The 13,232-nt window shown below is 38.2% G+C and overlaps 1 protein-coding gene across 4 annotated transcripts in view; it reads right to left on the reverse strand.

Moving 5' to 3' along the window:
- The window catches only part of THUMPD2 (THUMP domain containing 2), a 35,730-nt gene extending 22,777 nt beyond the window's left edge, over positions 1–12,953 (reverse strand). For 2 of the 4 annotated variants that reach the window (XM_058683138.1, XM_058683140.1), the window contains exons 1-4: positions 12,798–12,953; positions 4,191–4,326; positions 2,147–2,556; positions 897–974 (exon numbers count right to left, since the gene is read on the reverse strand). In XM_058683138.1, coding sequence (XP_058539121.1) covers positions 897–974; positions 2,147–2,556; positions 4,191–4,326; positions 12,798–12,923 — 750 coding nt within the window. In that variant the 5' untranslated portion in view covers positions 12,924–12,953. Of the gene's footprint in view, positions 1–896; positions 975–2,128; positions 2,557–4,190; positions 4,327–12,797 lie in introns of all 4 variants that reach the window. The other 2 variants (XM_058683137.1, XM_058683139.1) reach the window with 2 other exon arrangements.
- Between the last annotated feature and the right edge of the window lie 279 nt (positions 12,954–13,232).

A 13,232-nucleotide genomic window follows, 5' to 3' on the forward strand; every position in this document is an offset into this window, starting at 1 on the left:
AGTGAGATGGGGCCAAGGGGAAATGGGGAGACTGAAACTGGCAAAGCACAAGATAAGGGAACTGGAGAGGGGAACTGGGAGGAGGACCCCCTCATGTTACAACATTCTTGGGGTCAAAATATTTTTCATGACAGTAACGAAGGACATACACCAGGCATTACTTTGTAAAAGTGAAAATACCAAATAGAAACATTAAAAAATGAAATAACACAAAATGTTCTAATATGGCCAGCTATTATTCTATTTAAAGCTATATAAGAATAAATTTATGAATCAATGAATTATGAAAAGGACTAAACCACCTGTCAAATTTATCAGATGGCTTTCAAAAAAGTGAAGAATATTTTCTATGGCTAGCATTGGTTTGCCCATATAAGTGTTTTACTTTGTTCCAATGAAAAACAGTGAAACCTAATTAAATTAATTTTGAAAATAGAGAAAAAAAGAAAAACATAATCCCAGAATCCTAACAAAGCCATATTAACATACTATTGAATTTTGAGTGGGCATTTTTGTTTTCTACTCATTTTCCTTTTTTTTTTAACATTAGCTAGATTTATTTATTTATTTATTTATTTATTTATTTATTTATAGAATTTTCTATTTTAGAGATTTGTTACATATTCTAGTGATTGTAGAGGTCATCTCTAAAATTCAACTGTGGCAAAATAATTCCACCCCCAAACATCTTATTTGGATAAGACATTTTTACAGTGAAAAATACTAGGAAAATTATCTGCACTACTCCACTATTAAAGAGAAAAGAGACTGCTGGATCCATGCAGACATGCTTTTTAAAAACTCTGAAGCAAAACTGAAAAGTACAATAAGGATAGCTGACGTGGTCTTTAAACAATTAGGTTATAGGCACAGAGGATAAAATGAACATTCAGTACCTCTAAATTTGGATTCCTCAAATCTGCTTTCCATCCAAACTGTTTCATAAGAGCAATTCCAGTTATTCTTCCTACCTCCTGGAAAAGCAGAAAGTTACAGAAAGGAGCACTAAAACTGAAAATTTTATGTTTAAATGTAAGCAAAAACTAAGAGAGCATGCAGAAAAATCAGGTCAGACTATTTGATGGTAACTTAGGGCTGCAATATAAGAATATGACACTAAAGCATTTTCTGTTCAAGGCAAACAGGCTGCATTTGACCTCTTCAACCCCCCAAAATATCTTATGGCACTGATGCTTCCTCATGTGTAATCTGTCTTCTTGTAACTTGAGAGAGCTGAAATAACCAGATCGTGAATCGATAAAAATGGTCATTGTGGGTTTTAGCAAACAAATGCAAAGTGAAAGATGAACTATTTTAGCAACTACAATCCTATATGTTTACAAATTACCAGAACAGTAGCATTAGACTCAAACTTTAGGGTTTATCTGATTTTAAGGTTGGTGAAAGGACTCAGACCTTTGCCCCCTGACATCACTGAACTTTGTAAGGGCCGAGTAATAAAGTGTTTTGAAGGAAACCGTGGTATTCGCTCCCACGGAGACCTCGAGTGTCTTGTGCATTTGTGTATTTGCAGTCTGGGTCCTGGTGACAATCACGCACACAAGGCAGAGCGCAGAGCAGCCATTTAATAAACACAGGTCTGAACTGAAGAGAAAACCCAAAAGGTTAGGACAATAACACAGGATTTCCAAACGTCAAGAATACCTATGAGTTTAAGGGAAACTTTGAGTGAGAAAGGAAAAAACGGAGGTGATTACATGGAATGGCATACTATTACTCTTAAAGCATCTGAGGTGAAGTTAAAAAGGCAAATGCATTTTTAGGGGCGCCTGGGTGGCTCAGTCGGTTAAGTGTCTGACTCGTGATCTCGGCTCAGGTCACGACTTCACCTTCTGTGAGATTGAACGCTGCACTGGGTTCTGTGTTGGCAGCGTAGAGCCCGCTTAGCATTCTCCCTGTCTCTCTCTCTCTGCCCCTTTCCCGCGCTCTCAAAATAAATAAATAAACATTAAAAATTTTAAAAAAAAGAATGCATTTTTTAAAGAGATTTAATTATATGACATTAGGCCTAGTGATGTGCCTCGGCCTACTTAACTGTTCCGTGAAAGGCTGTCATCTCATTTTAAAGCTAAGGAGTAGTTAATTCTTTGAGAAAATGGAACCCCACCTTGGGAGGTAAGTGTACCTGTGCAGTAAAGGTCTTTGCAATAGCTCCACTGCAGCGACAGGAAACTCTGAACGTCAAGTCCTTCTGGTTTTTGGCATCAGCTGCTTTTACTACATCGTTCTGAAATGCTTCTTGAGATTTTTCTCTTTCAGTGAAAAAATCTCCTTGCTCCTGTGTTTCTTCTTCTGTTTGCTTTTCCAGCAGGCATTCCCCACTCTCTTGTAACTCTTGCAATTGTTCTGTTTTTAATTTCTTAGCATTGATGATGTCATTTTCCTCCACTTTTCTTTTTGGCGGGTTAGCAGCTCTTTGAAAAAGTTTGTCCTTTTTTGCATCAAGTTCAAGAAGATTTTTCCAAGTTGAGATGGCATTCAACCAATTTTCTGGATCATCATTTATAAGTCTCTGTATCTCACTTAATATTTTTCCTAAATAAGTAAGATCTCAGTTTATCCTCTATCGAAGCTTTAAAGACAGTCTATTACATCCATCACCCCCAAATTCCATTACCTTTATTTCTTTAAAATCAGTTTTATTAAACTGCTACATGAATAGTGAATTCACCTTCACCTGGAGTTTATATAATTTAACATAAAAATATTGTGCAGGATAAAGTTCATTCTTTATTTTTAAACAAAGTTTATTATTTTGAGAGAGAACAAGTCAGCGCGTGAGGGGGGAGGGGCAGAGAGAGAGGGGGGCAGAGAGAGAATCACAAGCAGACTCCACACCAGCAGCACAGAGCCCAGCACTGGCAGCACAGAGCCCGACGTGGGGCTCCAAATCACAAACTGTGAGATCATGACCTGAGCCGAAACCAAGAGTCGGACGCTTAACCGACCAAGCCACCCAGGCGGCACTAAAGTTCATTCTTATATTTCATAATTAATATCAAATTATTTTAAAATCCTATAGAATTATCATGTATTTTAGCAAGATCATTTGTCTTATGATAATATATATCTATATCTTCAATATAAGCATAGGCCTAGAGTATGTATTGATCTTTGAAATAATGCAGATCTTGCCTATAAAAACTAAGTTACAAAACAGAATAAATTGCACAACAAAGCTTTGAAACAAGAGCAAATGAATCTTGAGACTATCTTAAACCATACACTACTAGCATACATCATAAAATGAGTTTTCATAAAGCAACACTTCAGATACACAACCCATTCATAAGTTAGGGACTGTCAGCATGCGCAACACAATGTAATCTTTTTTCGATGAAGAAGGGTCATCGAGATGACCCAACAATAATTACAGTGTTCTCTAAAGATGAGAATGTAGAATGTTGGGATGAAATTATATCGACCCCATGGTATAACACCTTAGGATTTGCTTTCAAACCACATTTCTGCCCTGTCTTGATTTCTTGCCATTTATATCTTTACTGACACAGTTTAGTGCAGACTGTAATATTACATGATCTCTTGTGCACGATCAGCAATTAAAATGAAGTTTAAGGCAATGTTTAGTCTAGCAGTATCTGACTATTTTTGGTGCTTCTATTAAGATCCTTAAATTATTTTAGCAGCATGTGTATAAAATTAGAGAGCGAAGAGGGAATCTCTTAACTCCCTTTAGCTGTAATGCTTTATTAATGGGCATAAGTTTATTCAAAACTTTAAATTTAAGGTCACCCAAATAGGAAATTTTATAACATAGTATTTTTTCCAATTATATAATTCATCAGTTAAAAAGTACAAAGTGATAGTTTTGATCAACTTATTAAAACCATGCATTCCGGGTTATTATACACTTCTAAATCTAAACAGAAGCAACTGATCACATGTATCTTTAGAGAAGGTGTCTGATCATAATTAAAACAGAAGAAATGTGACTCAGAAAATAGGTAGCAGGTTGCAAAGAGACACAATTAGGTGATAATATGATTAATATGGTGATAGTATTCAGGAAATACAGAAAAGACATAATTGGAGATTCCACAGCTATGAATGAATCTTAAAAATATGAAATGGATACAAATTAATTATCAAGCAGAAAACTTTGGAGTACAATATATCATGTGGGTAAAAGCAATAGGCATATACTGTACCTTTACTTACAGAAGAAACATTAAGTGGAAACTGCTTTTTAATCAGCAAAAATAATCTTTCTGCAGATTTTAATTTTTTCAGCATATTTAAGTCAGAACAGGTGGTGAAGAAAACTTTTCCTGAAATATATTCAACCTAGAGACAGAAAAGATTAATGTAGTCCTGTGTCAGAGTAAGAATCATTTCCCTTTTCCCCTCTAAATGAATTAAAACATAGCATCTAGATTAACAATAAACAACCATTTCTGAAAGATGTACTACTTGTCAGACATGCTCCTAGGCACTCAGAATACATTTTCCCCCTCATCCTTATAACAAACTTCTATGGTAGAGTTTATCACCCCCATTTCTCAGATTATGAAACTGAGGCTTGGATAGGTTAAATAACTGGTATGAAGTCACACAGTGACCAAGATCATAATCTGTGCCATGTTACCATTTGTAAAGTACACTTCTAGGACAAATCAGGCGTCTAGTCCAAGGTTAACATCATCAGTAGGGATTTATTACACACCTACCTTGTGGTCTACCAGGAAACATGCAACATAAATCCTAAAGATGAATAATAATGTAACACGTACGTATTGACATACAAATTAAAATATAATATTTACCAGAAAATAACTTGAATTAAACCCCAAATAAAAAAGTTAATATGTAAATGTATTGATAAGCTGTATGTACAATAAGTAGCACTGAATATGGAACCATCATTAGTAAAAGTCTTGGGAAAGAACTCTGCAAGATTTGAGAAGAGAGATTCTAACAGAAGAACAAAGGGCAAGACGCAGAGGTGGGAGTGACAGCCTGGCTGAAGTAAAGTGTAAGTCAGCATGGCAAAATTTGCTGTTTACACTGATTGATAGTGTCAGGTGGATGGATGGCGTAGCTCAGACCAGCTTGATAAATGGTTGTGAAAATTTGAGTACCCCAGATGGTAATGGTCAACCATTATAGACTTTTGATGAAAGCTATGACAGCACTGAATTAGCTAGCAGAAAAAATTACTTTGGAAGAGGCATAAAGTACTGAGTGTAGAGTGTGATGTCAGAGGAAGAAGGAGACTACCAAGGTAGAAATAATGAAACTTGGCTGTGGAACTGGAAAAGGGATAACAGCAAGAAATATGCATCACCAGAAAGAGGTTTTGGAGGCAAGATGGATGTGTGGTAAAAGCCAGAGAAGAAAGAAAATGAAAAATGCACTAACTATAGAGTCTAGTGAGGTATGGGAAATGGATCTCAATACCAATAAGGTCCTAAAACTTTTGGAGTCAACCCAACCCTCTCAAGCTCAGGATGGATGTGGAATGCCTTAAAGTTTTCCTTTTAGCAGTGGCCATCAGCTGATTAATATGGTTCTAAGTTATCTCCTAGAACTGAGGTAATGGGGAATTTGGGGTTTCCCATGTGTTTAGGCAGCTCCCGTCCAATGGGAACTTGAACTCCAACAAGTGTTTTTGTACTTTTGATCTGACATGGTCTAATTAAGCTCTGGGGATGGTAATTTCTGGGGTTACCATTCTAGCTTGATGAAGAAGAATCTGCAGAGGAAGCCCTAGGTTGACACCAATTAAAGCCCAAATACTTCATTATAAGATTAACAAGTTTTGGGGATCTAATGTACAGCATGGTGATTATAGCTCATACTATATTATATAATTGAAAGCTACTAATAGATCTTAAATGTTTTTACCACAAAAAAGTAAATGGTAATTATGTGACTGGATAGGGGTGTTAGTTAATGCTCTGGTGGTAATCATTTGCAATTCATAAATGTATCAAATCAACATGTTGTACACCTTAAACTTACATAATGGTATATGTCAATTATATCTCAGTAACGCCAGAGAAACAAATAAAAATAAAAGCCCCAGCAATGCATCTGACCAAGATAGATGGAGAAAGCAGGGAATGAGAAGAATGTTTAGGAATCAATATTTAAGGTCATAAGGAAGTAACTAAAATAAGAACTTTTGGCTTCTAGAATTTACTTCTTTCTCATTACAAAGGTCATGTTTTCCCATGAAGTCAAAACTAAGTATATACCTCAAAATGCTTAGAACTTGAAAACAAAATATTCAAAAGTAACTTTTATTAAAAATTTTTTTTTTCAATGTTTACTCTGAGAGAGAGAGACAGACAGGCAGACAGATAGACAGACAGAATGAGAGCAGGCAGAGAGAGAGGGAGACAGATTTTGAAGCAGGCTCCAGGCTCTGAGCTGACAGCACAGAGCCTGACATGGGGCTTGAACTTGTGAACCGCAAGACCATGACCTGGGCCGAAGCTGGCCACTTACCCAACTGAGCCACCCAGGCTCCCCTTAAAAAGTAACTTTTAAAAAATTTAGATTTTATGTTACCTGACATAAAAATATAGCTGATATTAAAGCCATCACAAAACAAGTTAACAGACATGAAATACGTTGCCAAGATTATGGGGTAATTGAAATAAGTATTTTACTGAAGATGTATGGTTTTAAGATTCAAGTCCTATAAACAAACTGATGCAAACATCTGGACCAGTGATTTTAATCTAAGTAGTCAGTGATCTAGATATTAATTTATAGTTGTTTAACTGTACAAAGATCTTTTCTTATTTGAAATATGAAGGGAAACAATTTACACAGCAAACTTCCTTTAAAAATATCATCGTTTTGGGGTGGTGGGAAGAACAAATAAAGAACATGATTGAAAATCAAGTTAATTGAGAGGGCCTAAAAGGTTTAATTTATTGGGGGAATCAAATCATAAGAATAATGTCTTGAAGCATTAAAATGCTAAATATATTCTCAAAACCAAAAGCAACATTATTTTCTTTCTTTAAAAATTAATGTAAGGCCTACATTCCTTTTACAAGTAATAAGCATGTAATCAAAAGTAGTTTACTAAATTGCTAAACAGTCACTATGAGAATCAAATAATCATATACACGAAAGCACTATAATGTTGTACCCTTTGTGAAGATGAAGTATGATATCTTAAAGCAGTGGGGAGAATGAATTTTGGTGCTTATGACTTCAGAAATTGCTGAAGCTGGTGTTAACCTTTTTCTTTGTTGCTTGTAACTGATCATATCCAATTATAATACTTAGGGGAGAAATGTGGCATTTTAGAATACTTCACCCTAATATTTGTTACTTGAAAATTTATTTATATATACAGTCTGTTTTTTCCATTTGGAATGAAATCATAACGAAGTGTCTAAAACCAGCTGGTTTTACGTCTAACACTTTCGAAGATGAAATAACAGCCTTTATTAAAGTAAAAACACTTCTGTTATCAGCTAGAATATCTAAGCAGTTAGCATTTTTGCCTTTCTTTTAAAATTCAGGCATTCAAGTCTAACACAAAAATTAAAAGTTTAAGTCTTGGCAAAATGCATAGGAAGATACGGAGATACCAAAGTTCTCCTAATTCTACAAATGCCATTTAGTTTTAGAATTAATTATACATTGCTAAGTGAAGAGCTGAGGTGGTACATGAGGTTTTTTGGTTCATTTTAGAAGAAAGGATTAAAAATATATTTTAATTTTTAAAAAAGCATTCAATCTGTAAGAAATGCATAGGATATTAAAAAATATCAACCTACACAATTACTCCTTTAAATAAAATAATTATGAAATAATCCAATTATCTGGTTAGCTCTACCCCACTACCTTCTATCACCATGACCCTACTAAAAAATTAAAAATTGGTTGGCTTATTCAAGTTCAGGTCCTGGGTTAAAAGTCTTTGCTATGTGGGTTTATAAAGACCAATTAATCCATTGACAGGGCCTTTCTGACTAGCTGGTATTAGGCACATCTCTATTATACTGAATTTTATCTTAAAAATAACTGTTCTTGCTATTATTGTTTATAATAGCAGTATTTAATACATTATACATTGTTATAGCTTAATTTTTCTTAATTTTAAAGTAATCTAGGTAAATAAACATATGTATGTATATAAAATATTTTATATATATAAAAATACGTAATTATACAATATAAATTGAATATTTAAAAATACCCAGGAACCTATAAATAAGTTTGCCCTACCACCAAGTGGAAAAAAAATCTAATCTGACTCTGACCAAACTCTAGATACAACTTACAAGATTCCAACTGATAGGAGATAGAGAAGACAGAGAAACATGTTAAACTACACCATGGAGATGCAATTAGCAATATTTAGATCAGGGGAACTTCTAGCAGTGCTGTCCAACAACTTTCAGTGATGATGAAAATATTCCATAACCTGTGCTGTCCAATGCAGTCACCACTAGCACATATGGCTTCTGAGCACTTGAAATGTGACTAATGTGCCTAAGAAAGTGAATTTTTTTGTCATATATTTTAATTAAAATAGCCACCATACCCTATTGGACACCACAGCTCTAGACTAGGTCTCAGAAAATGAGGACTGCTGAGCTAAGAATGGTTTTTACATTTTTAAAGGGATGTAAAAACAAACAACAACAAAGAAGAACAACAACTGATCCACATATGTGAACTACAAAGCGTAAAATATTTATTATCTGGCCTTTATTTTACACGAAGACTCCATGCACAGTGCAGAGCCCAATATGGGACTCAAACTCACACCTTGAGATCAAGAGTGGAGCCAAGATCAAGAGTCGGAAGCTTAACTGCTGAGCCACCTAGGCACCCCAATCTGGATCTTTAGAGAAAAAATTGGCCAACCCCTGCTCTAGACTATGGGATAAACAAACAACCCTGCTTCTTTAACAAATAATAAATTGCTGGTGGTGGTGGTGGGGCGGCGGGGGAGAGATGGAGGGGAAATCTACAGATTAAGAGAGACTTAAAATTTTTTTTATAACAAACGAGATTTAAAAGAATATCAATCACAATACATGGTCCTTATTTGAATCCTCATTCAAATACACAAACTTAAAAAGAAAAGTGACATTTATGAGAAAGTTGAGATTTAAACACTTACTAGATATTTGATAAGGAATTATTTTTAGATGTGATGATATTGTGGTTTATATTTTTTTTAATTTAAATTTTTTTGAGAGAGGGAGAGAGCGCGCAAGCGCGCGCACGCATATACACACACACGCGCGCGCAAGCGCGGGAGAGAGGCACAGAGAGGGAGACAGAGGATCTGAAGCAGGCTCCGCGCGCTGTGAGCCTGAGCCACCCAGGCGCCCCTGTGGTCTATATTTTTAAAAAGAGCCATTGTATGATGTCTTCTATATTATACTATATATATTATGCTGTGCGTCCTCTCATTATAGATATACAGTATTCCCCTTATCCACAGTATAGCCTCCTGCCGTCACTGCGTTTAACCAGTCACTGCATTTAACTGCGTGGTTCCCAAGCAGATGACCCCCAACCCCACTCTGACGTAAGATCAACAGCCTAAGGCTACGTCAAGCACAATCCTCCTTCCGAAGTATCAAGTATCGTCAGAAAGTCAATAGTAGCCTAACGTCATGCGCCACGCTTCCTCTCATCATTTTGTCATCTCACATCATCACAAGAAGGGTGAGTACAGTACAAATAAGATATTTTGAGAGGGAGGGAGGGGCAGAGGGAGAGTGAGCAAGAAAACATGTTTGTTCACGTAAGTTTTATGACAGTATATTTTTATAATGTCCTATTCAGTTATTGTTAACCTCTTACTGTGCTTAATTTAAAAATTAAACTTTATTATGGGTATGTATATATAGCAAAACACAGTATATATAGGGTTGGTACTATCCATGCTCTCAGGCATCCACTGGGGGTCCTGGAATATGTATCTCCCATGGATAAGGACGACTACTATATAGGCAAACATTTACAGATGAAGTGATATCTTGGCCTTGCCTCAAAATAACATGGGTGGAGCGGAGGGGCATTAATGGAGCAGAATTCACCGTGGGATCGGTGTTGCAGCGGGTCGGTGAGCACGTGAGATTCACCACACTATTCTACTTCGTGTATGTTTGAAATTCTCCGTGATAAAAAGCTGAACAGAATACATAGGACACTTTCTCTTGCAAGCTGCATGTTGGAGGAAGCACCTGCATCAGTCCTCCAAGGAGGGAGAGTTTGCAAGTTAAAATGCAAACGATTGAGCTATGTACATTCCTACCAAAAGAAAAGTTTTGGGGGGTGGCAACTAGGGACACACATTTTCAACAAGCTCCCTGCGTGATTCTTACGTCCACTAAAACACCGATTAGAAAGGCGTGACTAATCTGTAAAAGGAAACAATCACTTCTAAATTCATTTTATAAACGCGGACTTCACAATATTAATTTTCTTGAAGCAAATCAAAGTTTCTAACACTCTTATTACTGCACGAATGGTTTTAAGTATTCCTGTGCAACTCATTCTTTGGGAACATTCATTGATCACCTACTAATTGCAAGACATTGTGCTACACGTGCTATCAATTTTTATCTCAAGGTTTGCTCTAATCCTTTAAAGTAGGTATAATCTTCTCCATTTTCTATCCAAGGAAAGTGAGGCTCAGAAATTTGAGTATTTACCCCAAATTCAAAAATCTATGAAAGGAAGATTAAAATTTGAACACATGTTTTTTTGCCTCTGAGATCTACATATACTTTTTATTTTTTTTTTAACGTTTTTATTTATTTTTGAGACAGAGAGAGAGGGTGAACAGGGGAAGGGCAGAGAGAGAGGGAGACACAGAATCTGAAACAGGCTCCAGGCTCTGAGCAGTTAGCACAGAGCCCGACGCGGGGCTCGAACTCACGGACCGTGAGATCATGACCTAAGCCGAAGTCGGACGCTTAGCCCACCAAGCCACCCAGGCGCCCCTACATATACTCTTTTAAACGCTGTCACAGAAATAACTTACAAGCTTCGGGGAAGTTTCCCACTATAATTTAGTGTACTAGTAAAGCACCTGGGCTTCAAAGCAATAAAGATCCAGATACAAGTCCCAGCTCCACCACAGAGCATCAGTTTTCTCTTTATTTCTTCGTAAAACAGAGGGGGGAAATGACGTCTCCCATAGGATTCTTCTGTGGATTAAATCATATCATGTACATAAAAGTGTCGGACACGTTTTAAGTGCTTTATAAATGTTAGATGCTATCATTGTTCTTTCGGGATTGCTTTAACTTTGAGAGCGAACTAGAGATGGCATTTCAGAAGTTATTTGTTCAGATCCCATTTCCAAGCATATCTGTCCTTAAAACAGGCACAATCAAAATATGGGAATCCCCAAATCTTGTGGTTGATTCCTCTCATTGCCAAGAAGTTTGTCCCTATAATTAATTGAACTTTTTTGCTGTGAGGAGACCCCCTCCCCTCACATCTCATTTTGTCTTTAGAGAAGATGGAGGACAAGCAGAGAAGATAATTTTGGTAATTCGACGTATTGCAGTTGGGTGAAGGCTTCTATTTTTCATACTAAGAGCTCTAAGTTAATATTAAAAAACAAAATCAAAAACAAAAAACCAGTGCAGCATGATGTAATGGAAGGAACTGGACCTGGGTACTGGCCTGCCTGGGTTAAACATGATTATATACTCATGCCTGATTTCACAGCTTGGGTTTGAATCCCAGGTCTGCCGTTTTACATGACTTGAATAATTTCTTGGACTTAACCTGTGCTTCATTTTCCTTTTCTGTTACATGTAGAGCCTACCTCACAGTGTTGTGAAAATTAAGCGGGTGAGTACAGATTGAGGACCTAAGAACATGCTTAATCAACGTGGGCAATTCTTACATTGTTGCTTTTTTAGATTAGCCGTATTCAGCGCTCTATTAAATTCTGCGACCAAAACCACAAGTGGCTGGTAATCTAATAAAGCTGATGTCATTTTTCGTGACCCCCTCTATCCCCCATGCCCCCAACTCCCTCATTGCAGAAAATCCTTTTGTGGCTTCTAACACTATAGGGGCTGCAAGACTGACTGGTCAATTTCATTTAGTAAGCTTTCCTTTTCCAAAAACACATGATTCACACTGTCATATACAGCCCATCAAGTCAGTGGAGTCTGTTTCTATTACATCTTTTCCCTCTGCTTTCAAGAAGCCAGCTCAGCATGTTCTAGAACCTAAACTCAAGTTTAAAACCTTGTTCATGTCACTGAAATTAACACTAGCAATTGTTACTTCCCTCCAGAAGCTGGACTACGAAGCCTCCAAGACTATTATTTTTTTAGCTACTATTTACTCGGTGTTTAAGGTGTACTTTACGCACCTTGTATCAATCCCATGGGGTAAATAACATCATTGTCAGGAAACTGAGAAGTCCAGTAACAACCTGAAGGCTGTACTTGTATTTAAAGGCTGGAGAAAGGCTTCTGTGACGGGTCTAACTATTGGCACTATCCAGTACCTTCTTGTAAAGAATCTAGGAAATACCTTGCCTCAAACTCCTTCCCGCCTTAAAAAAAAATACAGGCATGAGAGATACGCGGTAATGTGGAAGGGAGAACGACTGGCGATTCTTTCCTGCAGTAATTAAAGGACGTGTCAGAACTCCGAGGCCTGGGGCTTGAGAGCTGGGGGGCTCGAGGCTCTTGCTTCCCAGAGTCTACACGGACCCTGGCGGGGAGGGAGACCCGGCGCGGACGGGGGCAGGGCCGCCCTCCTTCCCGCCCGGGCGCGCAGCGAGGCCGACTCACCTGCGTGGCCGCCAGCCGCGCCCGCACCTCCCGCATCAGGAAGGGCTCCAGGCCGCGGCCCGCGGTGCAGAAAAACCGGGCGCCCGCTGCAGGCCGCGAACCGGAATCTGTAGGAACCGCCGCCATGGCGGCTCGGGCGCGGCCCCGCCGCTCGGGGTCACGTGGCCTGGGGCGCGCGCGGCGAGTCCCGGCTCTCCCGGAGGCGGGCACTGGGGCCGTGGGGCAGGGTGGAGTCAGAGGCTAGGGTTGTCAGGGAGACCCGGGGTGACGGTGGGGGCCGGTGGGAGCCGGTGGGAGCCGGCGGGTCCGGTGGGGGGGCGGGGGAGCGGGTCAGCTCGGAGGGGTGGCTGTAGGGCTCCTTGGTTAACTGCTCGGAATTTCCCTGATTAGGTATTTGGAACTGTTTGGAGTCACATATAGAAGTCATACAGTTGG

The sequence above is a fragment of the Neofelis nebulosa genome, chromosome 9 (assembly GCF_028018385.1).
Source record: "Neofelis nebulosa isolate mNeoNeb1 chromosome 9, mNeoNeb1.pri, whole genome shotgun sequence".
Taxonomy (NCBI): Eukaryota; Metazoa; Chordata; class Mammalia; order Carnivora; family Felidae; genus Neofelis; species Neofelis nebulosa.